Raw genomic sequence first — 10,830 nt, forward strand, 5'->3', positions numbered from 1 at the left:
TCTGTTAAAGCTGTGTTGGATTATAGCATCAGCTAAGCAATTAAACAATAGTACTGATGATACTCGCTGTCATGAACAATTTTGCTTTCCAACAATTGAGAAAACAGGTTTTTACCAGTTTTAGGAGAGTAAAGTATTTTCACGCCCACTGCATCTGTCCAGAAGGTTGGAGGTTCCTAAAAACCTCCTCACTTTACGATACGGTACGATAGAACTTTATTGTTAGGTTTCTCTTGAATTTGTTTTGCATCATAGCAGCTTGACGGTAACATATTACAGAACAGGGCGACGCACGAGGATGTTTCCGAAAAAGTAATGGAAAAATTAGGAAAAACAATAAATAGGTTAATAAATTGATAAAGAAACAAATTCTGCACAGTGGTTTCCCAAATGACACACACACACTAAATACGAGACATCAAGACAACACACAAAATACTTTATAATGTCTTTATCAATGTCTTTGCCAAATAATAACTCTGTTTTCGCCCAACAGTCCAAATAAGAGTTCCGTAAATACAGAACGTGTCATATGCCATACAACAGATTTGTAGATTATGAATAACAGGAGCCGCGAGTAGAAGAGGAGTAGGTCCAGCCAATGGACTGCTGCGGGAGGGGGGTTTCTTTTCACACCCACAGTTGGCTCTGCTTTGCTGCTGCTCTGTGAGACCAGAAGAAAGATCACTGAGTAAACAGAAATGCCACAGTTGAGGAGAGTTTGCTGGATCAGATTTCTGTTTTTGGACACAGCTGGAGTTGTGATTCAGGGGGACTTTCCCCAACATGCAGCGCTGACAGTTGTCGGGGGGGGGGGGGAGCAGTTGATTACTTTACATGGATGGTTGCATATCTACCACACCCACACACGGGAGGTAGAGACACTATTAGTAGAATCGTAAAATGTACCTCCCTCAAATAAATCTGTATGTAGCCCAAGGCAACGTCAGAAATGTTCACGTATCTTTAATCAGAATCAGAATCAGAATCAGAACGAGCTTTATTGCCAAGTATGTTCGCACATACAAGGAATTTGTCCTGGTGACAGGAACCACCACAGCACAGACAGAATGACAGTGACAAGACACAGATGAGAAGATAGAGCACGCGAGCAAGGGACAAAAAATATTAAAAAATATAAAGTACCCAATATACAAAAATAGTACAAAAATAGTCGCTAGATACAGAAATTAAAATAAACAGAAAATGGTGAATGCAAGTAAAACAGTGTTCTTGCCATTATTCCAAGTATCCTGCTTCGTATTTGATCTGTGTTGAGCTACTTCTAGAGGTCGTTGGTAGGTAGCCTAGTGGTTAAAGCTGCTCATGCAGGGCTTGCTTTTCTGAACGTGCCATCGCTGAGTGATGTACACAACAAAGTAGAAAAGTCTGTAGCTATAAAGACTAAAAGTGTGACAATGCTTTCTTTTGTGAATGGGCCGCTATCCATGACTGTGACGTAATGAAAAGAAAGTGAAAAGTTTAAGTTGACCAGTACATTTGTGACTAGGAAGATGATAGCTCTGCCCGCTGTGTGGCGGGTCTGGGGTTCGAGTCCCGCTTGGGGTGCCTTGCGACGGACTGGCGTCCCGTCCTGGGTGTGTCCCCTCGCCCTCCAGCCTTGCGCCCTGTGTTGCCGGGTTAGGCTCCGGCTTGCCGCGACCCCTCTCGGAACAAGCGGTTGTCGACAACGACATGACAAGATGATAGCTGATGTGGAAAACTACCCCAAAATAAACAGCTTTATGAGCAGTATAAATGATTGTTTTTGAACTCTAGGCTCATTTATACCCCAAATACCCTTAACGTAGTAATTGCTTGTCCAATTCAGGGATTCGATGGTCTGAAGTTATAATAATAGGTGATCATATATTGGAATATGTTTTCTCTGAATTTTAAAATGTCCGTTTGCCAATAAATATTTGAGGTTTGGGTAAGGACAACAGATGGGTGGGTTGTATTTGTACTTGTTATATTTCTTGCATGTATCGGCACTAACACGATTGCCTGTGCATCATCCTCAAGACGGGGTGAATCATACCCTGCGGTGTCTGAACACGGCACATGGAATTGATATACCCCCGTTGAGTATACAGAGTGCCCTTGTACTTGCTGTTTTGCTTTCAGGAGTGCTGATGGGGTTTTTTAACCGGGTGTTATATGGGAGCAGGGGTTTGGTACATTGGCTTTAATGAGTGGTGGGGCAGTGCGGTGCGTGAAAGACATCCTTTGCAGAGCAGTTGTCCCAGACGCACCAAACTGTTACTCAGTGTCTGGTTTTCATCTGCCATAAGGAATGGAACATCTTTTTAGCATTAAACAACAAACAGCATTGTGTGCTGAAACAGCCCTTAGGTCATACTGAACCATCGCGAACCAGTCATTTCCCTTATGCATGCTGGTTAAATACTGCCGAATCTGTGTCGAGTGGTAGGAACTTGACAAACAACAGGAACTGCAGACCAAAGTATGACAAACATTATCAAGTTTGTGCCCTTTAAATAGAAATAATACAGCCACCTGATGTTTCGTATGTATAACAATATTGTGCTTTTAAGTGTTAGTTTTCAATTGCTTTGAAAATTGGCAAAGGCAGATGAAATACAAATCCCATTTAAGGGCTCGATGTAAAGAATTTAAATGCCCTTAGAGATCGGCTCTAGGCGGAATTTAGGATGCAGTGAAAACTGTGCCTTGCTGTATTTGCAGTGAAAATGAATGTACTGAAAGCCACAAAACCCGCAATGGAGCTCATGTCTGATCTGCAAAACCAGCCGTCCCTCACGCTGGCTTTCCTTCGTTGACAGTACTTGAAAGTAATAGGATGTTCTTTCCAATTTCCCAAGTATCGTGCTACGTATCAGGCCTGCGATGAGCTACTTTTGAGAGGTCGTCAGCGGTTGGTAGCACACAGTCGGGGCTCTTTCATTGCAACCTAGGGGCCCCTGGACTGATGCCCATTCCTGCTGCAATACCCTTGAGTATAAGATACTTATACTGAATCGATACAGTAAGTATACTATGATGACTAAATATGTAGATAGTACGTAGAAACCTGACATTGCAACTCGCCTGGGGCACAGGTGTCAGCTGAATAAATAATTGTGACATAAATATGTGTTATAGGTCTGCCACTGATCGGGGCACACTTGGGATCTCTGCACACACACTTGTGAGTAGGCAACATTTTATTTTTGTGTCAGCTGTTTTTCATTAATGCTCATTTTTTCTGAGACTACTGGCAGTAACACATTGTCCCCTTTTGAAGGCTGGTTGAAGGTCAACAGAGCAACAAATATTTTTTTTGTTGACTGAGGGAAAAAAACATATTTGAGCAGATCACAGATACAAAGTGTGTCGTCCTTTTTCTGTCTCTGAAGGCTCATGCAAAGGGTCACCATTGCTAAATTACTTCAGGACTTTGGAATTATGGATATGTCATAATTTTTGTTCTCTTTACATCCAACAAGAGATCTTGAAATAATTTTAAATATTTACTGTACAATCTCCTAAAAACAATACAATTTCAGCTTAAATTGACGTTACCCCTGTAAACTGCTGTTATTCCAAATAAACAACACAAAATAAGATGTTTAGCTCATCACTCAAGCTCTTTAATGTGAGTTCAGACCGAACATATAATTCGAACAAAGCAATTCACGAAAACCCTAAGAGAGAGGATTTCAATATATGTAAATAGACTTACAAAGCACACTTTGTAGGGATGTTTCCTATTATATTGTTACATCTCACCATCTGGACGAGTAGAACATCTTCTCATTTTAATTAGTGTTAGTAAGCATATTTTTCATGTGTGAGTATATTGTTCGTAAATTTGCTGTAATGAAGTAATTGTTGAATTCTCATCTTTTTAAAGATTGTGAAACGCATAACGTGTCTAGTTGGGAATCCCAATTTAGAGGAGGAGCAGTGAAACTGTATGACTAATGTATGTCAGAGCAGGTCCAAGGCTACACTTCAGTGTAAAAGAACAATGCTCAAAGAAACTGTTTACTCAAACAATACTCTTATGAATAAAATATTGTGGAAGGGTGGAATGGAGCAAAAATGCCTTTACAGCACCCATGGAAACCTGAAGCACAAAGATTAAAAAGAAGCTCGTTGCTTATTCTTACAGAGCTGGCTTGAGAGCTGTGCCTCGCTGCTTTGACAGTGTGTCGAAACTGCTATGAAACTGGCTGCTGATAAACAGGAAGAAAATGTGGTGAAACAATTTGAAGAAAACAACCTTTTTCAAGCAAGAGAGTTCCAAGTGACCCAGTGAAAAAGCTATGAAGATGAAACGGTAACTTCTCCTTTCCACGCAAGAGGGCACCATTTACTGCTGTTCCTATTGGCTTCACGACTGCTTCTAAATATACTAAGCTGAAATACACACACACTGTCTGAAACCGCTTGTCCCAAGTGGGGTTGCGGCAAGCTGGAGCCTAACCCGGCAACACAGGGCGCAAGGCTGGAGGGGTAGGGGACACACGCAGGACAGGATGCCAGTCTGTCGCAAGGCACCCCAAGCGGGACTCGAACCCCAGACCCGCCAGAGAGCAGGCCCAGGCCAAACCCGCTGCGCCACCGTGCCCCTGTAAACTGAAATATATGTATCTAAACATATCTAAAATACATTCTTACAGTGTACAAGACAGAATGGTTTATTCTGAATGAAAGAACTGAGAAAGAATAAGGTAAGGAATGCAATTTCTGTGCACTTGGCAATTGAGGTGATGTAACAGCAGAGGGGATAAACTATTAGAACAGCCTTTAAAACAAATTCAGCCATGAACAACAAATCCCTTTTATGATATCATTATTTAAATAGACAGTTTCTGCATCACCTTCAACTGTAGGTAAGGACTGATGCTGCCTGAATATGATTACGGTATGAAGAGCATACACAGATCTAGTTGTTTTTCTTCCTCTCACTTGCTGAAATATAGCCAAAGTTCTTCAAAGTTAATAATCCATGTAAATATTTTAGTACACAGATGTTTATGGTCACTATACAGGCACCTGCTGATAAACTAAAAAAAGAATTAATTTACAACAGTGGTGTTTCTCTTTATACAGTGAAAATCCTAAAAATAGTCATTGAGTTCCATGTGTCTACATATCTCAGGCTCTGAGCTGTTCTGTACATTTGGCCCATTGTTTAAAGTTATGTTTTTTCTTTGGAAATTCCATTCTCCAGACAGAGATGTTGCCTTTACACCTTGAAACCAATAAGGATGCTCTGGGGGTTGGTTACAGGAACATGGACTTAGAGGTTTTTCTGGAGCCAGGTGATGTAATTTTCCAAGGCACGTAGGCCTACAGAGGAGTACATGGGCCAGCTAGTGAAGAATATGCAACCATGGAAGCCATCCTCATAGTGGTCCTGTTCCACAGCCACACCTGCATCCTGCAGCCGCTTTCCGTACATCAGACCATCATCTCGCAGCACGTCATGCTCACAGGTCAGGATGTAGGCCTGCGGAAGCCGGGCCAGAACGTCCCTCTCTGCGAGGAGGGGAGCCGCCCGTGTATCCAGCAGTGCTGGCAGCTCCTCCAAGATTTTGGAAGAACCGTGAACCTGGACCACAGGCTTGTGCTGTTTTTGCAAGGTAGCTGGAAGCAGTGCAGTCCAGTCCACCTTGGCCCGGACCGCCTCTACTTGGGTCACATCCAGAGCTGTGTGATTATTAACCAGCATGGCCTGGAGGTGGCTGGGATTAGTCCCCAAATACTCCAGCCAAAATTGGACCATGACTTTGCGGTGGAGGATGGGCATATATTGGTTCTGTTGATAGGAGGGTGTGTTGAAGTCCAGAGCCTGAAGCACTGGATAGAGCAGGGCCTGGACCTTGAACTTCACAGAAACGCTGTCGTCGATGGATATCTACACCGGTGCACAGACACAGAACAACAGAACAGAATCTAACCTTTGGCACAAAACAATAATAAATCCTGTTCTCCTTCAACTATGATATAAAACATTACTAATATGAGTAAAATATTAACTCCACTGAACACAATGTGACCGTTTTCAAAACACCTGCAGCAAAAAAAAAAAAAAAATCCAGATGAACAGTACTTTATTCAATCTGTTATTAACAAAAAACCAACAGAGACAATTTATAACTCCAGTTGACTGAGATGTATAATGTGGACTAAGACTTTGCTCACTGGAGTAAATATGTTGGTTTACTGAAAGGATACAGAGTCCTGGTGTGTACTGGCAACGAACCAACATCTACCTGCTGAGCCACAGCGGCCGCCAGGTTGCCTCCAGCACTGTCTCCTGATATTCCTACCCGGTCCGGGTCCACCTTATACCTGGCCAGAACCTCAGGCTGCAGGAAGTGCTTGGTGGCCAGCAGTACATCTTCATACGGTACAGGAAAGCGGACATTAGGGACGAGCCGGTATCTGGTGGTTTTAGGAACGAGGACAGTTACACAGTGTATGCAAGTGCTCCTCAATGCCATTTAAAGTTACCCAGACATAGTGCACGTACTCAACAGACACAATGACGGCATCTAGGTCCTTTGCCATTTGCCTGCCAAGCAAATTGTAGAACCCCCTTCCTGTTGGGCAAGAGGGACAAGATTAAACTTTTACAGCTATGCAGTATCTTTACATTTGGTCCATTAAAAGAGTTGACTTAAAGCCGTCTTATCTGGGGTGTTATTCAAGAGTCATAAGGCTCACTTTCCTTATCAAATGCCTTTATCAACAGTAGATTAAACAGTTAATGGTATACATTTGCCTGCTTAACAGTGTTTTTTGTCTCAGTACTTCAGTACAAATTTTTGATGATGGCTGCATTCCTGAAATTTGAACCAGCCACCTTCTGGTTTTGCAAATATAGTAAAAACCCCATGGATAACCCCACACACTCACTGGTAGTGCCCAGAGCCCAGCCGCCCCCATGGACATACACCACGCCCCTCTTCTTGCCCTCACTCTTCAGGGTGGACTGGAACACGAGGACCTGGACCCCCGCAAAGGCGGTATCGCTGACCTGCACATCTTCGCTAGATTTGGTCTCTGGTGCCCCAAGGTTTCCGAAAGCATAGTTGAGCACATCCACATGGTTGCTTAAACCAAGGGTATGAGCTACATCGTTCTGACAGGTGGAGGGAGGGACAAAAAGATAATCAGCCAGAGTGTTTCTCTGCATTGCCTTCTTAGTCAGCCGTAATGCTCAGAGGATAAAAATTTGGAAGAACTTCAAGCTCTCGGTCATAAGAAATGTTCTCTCAAGCACGTGTGCAATGTCACCATTCTGTGTCTAGACCCACTAGTTTCAGCACAGCTTTGCTGTAGTGTGAAATCAGGCTGAGGTTCAGACAGGGAGGAGGAGCACCATCTAGTCTTTACCCCCTCGGGCGATGTCCTAAAATGCCAAGTTGGGCAGAGTTCACGGACATTTTCAGAGAAAGAGCACGCTGCCAATTCCATGAAAATCCCTTCATCTCATGTAAAAGAGGCCATTTGTAAAACTTTGCTCCATTTAAAAACACCGGCGGTACTTTATGACAGTACTAATGTTGTAAAATCTCACTGTGATAGTGTAGCCTGTTGTGAGCTTACAACGTCGTAGTGGGTACTAAAGCAAACTGTAATAAAACTGATTTAAGCTGAAAATCTTACGGACATTTCTTGCTTTTCATTATGAAACTGTTACCCACTTCAAGAAAATATCAAACATCCAGCTTGACCAGGCGAAACACAGAATGAACATCAACTGGGGACTGAGGAGGAGCCTAGTTATTGTACCACAGACCAAAACGTGTACAGAAAAGTCATTTCGATTTAAAAACGGGTGAGACAATAGAAAATGTTTTTTTTTTAATGCGCGCTCTCAGTGAGCACCGCCCAATGTTCTTCTGCACTCTGCCCTAATAAGTGCAACATAAGAGTGATTTAAAATAAGACTTTAGGTAACTGAGGAACAGGAACTGGCAGAGCAGGCCTGTCTCAGTTCAGCCGGTGAGGAGAAAAATCACTCCTCCATCATAAAGTTAAACTAACTCATACACAAACAGTCGACGTGTGCAACTCTCAGCTCTGCCTGGTGTCTCTGTTGTGCACGTTAAGTTTATTTCTCTACATCACTTAGCAAAAAAGTACTGTTCTGGAGCCGCCAAAAGACCTCAGGAAGCTTTTAGGTCACCTTAAACACCGCCTGTTTCGGGGTGGCGCGTGCCCAGGAAAATGGAAAAACTAATTACTGTGGAAGTTTCTCACTGTATTTTCATGCAAATGAGACACGATAATGTAAGAAAATATATATATTAACTGTAACGAAACACCTGTGCATTTACGTTTGCTGAATTCCTGTCGGGATCATTGATACCCCCTTTATTTTGGTGGAAATGGTTCAGTCCTTCGTAAAAGAACCAAAGAGGCTATTTAAGAACCAAACGGAGGCTATTTTAACGTCTTTTTGGTTTAGAGGCGCGGTACCGAGCTCTAGCGTTACCGCGTGGGCCTTGCTTTGTAATTATTGTATAGATCTCGTTCATCGCTTTCTTCCTTGGACACTTCTAAACACCTTCAGATGCACTAAAAATGCTAATGTTTGTTGTGACCCAACACTGTTTGAAGAACCAGGAGGAAGAGGACGCACATTCGCCTCACACCACGCACCTGCCCCAATGTGTGTGAATTCCGCCAGAAGTTCCAGTACTAGTAACACACACAGAGAGTGAGGCTTCAACTGAACTTAACTTTACTCACAGCAGCAGCTTTTAAAATTGGCAGTTGGGTATTTACCACTTTTTAACCGAAGCTCAACGCACGGGAACTGCGTAAGTTACACCCCGCTCAGGAACACAATCGATAGCAAGTTTTTAAAGAAGATGTACACTGCCGGGCGGTGCGCATTAATATTTATTAATAAATATTTACCACTTTCACGATAGTGCGGAGCGTGGCATCCAGCAGCATCAGTTTCCACGGCTCGGACACCGTGGGAGGTAACGGCGTGTAAATGAAATAGGCGGCTAGAAACGCCAATAAGACGGTAACGCTGAGCAAGAGCTTCATGGTAGCGGTGCTCCACAGCGACAAGTCCACTGACGTATAGCTGATCCGTGACACGGCCGGAAAGGCAGCGCTGTCCCAGCGTGGACACGTGGGAGCTGCGGTTTGTGGAGGGGGGAGGAGACCTGAGCAGCGCTACCACTGAAATGCGGTGGAGACGCGGCAGTGCGCGGGGGACGTGGGGAGAACACGTTGTGGAGATGCGCGAAGTAAAACTTAAGTACGACGTAAATACACTGTTAATCCCTCAATGGCAAGTAAAAAAAAAAAAGTCGACATTCACAGAAAAAGAAATGACACTGAAATGCATGCAGCGAAAACAGGGAAATCAAATGCAGTGGCAGCATGACGATATATATACACTGAAAATGTCGCGATAAAACAGTAAAGAACAGCAGAACAGTGAAACGCTGTGAAAATATTATGGAAACTGCGTGCGGTGAACATAGAGAGAGTGGAAACACTAAGATGCACTGGAACCAACGAAACGGTGAATCACTGCATTGCTTGAATTTATGACGTAACTTGTATTAATAAATCTACACCTCAGATTTAACGCTACATTTATCGACTTGGCTAAGAATGAAGCTTCAAATGTTACGTGGTCCTCAGGTTATATGAAAGAAATATACAGTATATAGCGTGTGTACGTATATATGAGTACACAGACGTATGATATATATATATATCATCGAATTGCATGTACATACAGTACATATAAAGTACATCGGTTCGCGCTTGTAAAAACAGAAACCCGAAGTTGCGCTTGTACGTGATCCGCTCGACCGCCAGGTGTCGCTGCTGCTCGCCTAAAGTCACGACTCCTACGAAAGAGCAGACGCAAACCACAGTGAAATGACATTCAAGCTATTTAAACTAAACTATATGCTGCACATTTTATTGACTCTAAAATTTCCCTGCTTAAATACATGCCTTCAATCTACAATAAACAGGGAGCAGCAGATACGCTTAGGTCTGTCGCCCCGTAAACTGTTGGTTTGAATCCCATTCCTGATGTAGTAACCTTGACCTCCTTGGCGCTTATCCAGAATTGATTCAATAAGAATACTGTTATATAAATGTGTAAATAATTGTAATGTTCATTATGTAACATTGTACAAACACCTTCGACAAATGCGTCAAGTGTGAGTTAATAATAGCGGATTTAACTGAATTTAAAGTGTTAGGCCATGGTGAACTGGACATAGTATGGGGTGTATTCACTTTAATTGCCCTCTTTCTATTGATGCATGGCTCTAATTAAGCAGTCATTCTGCCTTTGGGTCAGGGCTCAGTGACACAACATGTAAGATGAGTGCTTTGCACCTCCTCACCTGCTTGGCAGACATGGGTTTGAGTCCAGCTCAGGGTGTGCTGAGTTTGCGTGTTCTCTCTGTGCTTGTGCCCTACAGACATGCTCCGAAGAAGCAATTTATGGTAAGTTAAATTACTTTAGGAAGTGAAGAAAATACAAAAAAACGTTGGTGTCTTGATGTATCTTGAAGCTGTGCGTTGGTATGAAAGCCATTGCCCTGTGCTCCGCAAGGGGGCACTATTGCGCTACTAATTCAGTGGTAACTTCACCAGTACAACGTGCTTTGAAAAGGAACCTGAAATAAATAGTTTTACAGTCCTGACCACTATCATGAGTGCATTAATTCAGCTGTTTAGTTCATTAAGCATTCCATGAAATCAAAAACATGTAACCCCTTCAAGTGGGCCAGCAGGTCATGTAGTTTGGTGTTTGGAGCTGGTATCTTGGGGTTCGAATCCCACCTCCTGCAAGGT

General features: G+C 43.0%; 1 protein-coding gene across 1 annotated transcript; it reads right to left on the reverse strand.

The window, feature by feature from the left end:
• Positions 1–4,541: 4,541 nt before the first annotated feature.
• LOC108934931 (neutral cholesterol ester hydrolase 1-like) lies at positions 4,542–9,150 on the reverse strand. Its single transcript, XM_018753156.1, has 5 exons — positions 8,908–9,150; positions 6,895–7,120; positions 6,509–6,578; positions 6,249–6,420; positions 4,542–5,890 (listed from the first exon to the last, which is right to left on the reverse strand). Exons 1-5 carry the CDS (start codon positions 9,043–9,045, stop codon positions 5,273–5,275), a joined length of 1,224 nt encoding a protein of 407 aa, XP_018608672.1. The 5' UTR covers positions 9,046–9,150; the 3' UTR covers positions 4,542–5,272.
• Between the last annotated feature and the right edge of the window lie 1,680 nt (positions 9,151–10,830).

The sequence above is a fragment of the Scleropages formosus genome, chromosome 3, assembly GCF_900964775.1.
Source record: "Scleropages formosus chromosome 3, fSclFor1.1, whole genome shotgun sequence".
Lineage (NCBI taxonomy): Eukaryota > Metazoa > Chordata > Actinopteri > Osteoglossiformes > Osteoglossidae > Scleropages > Scleropages formosus.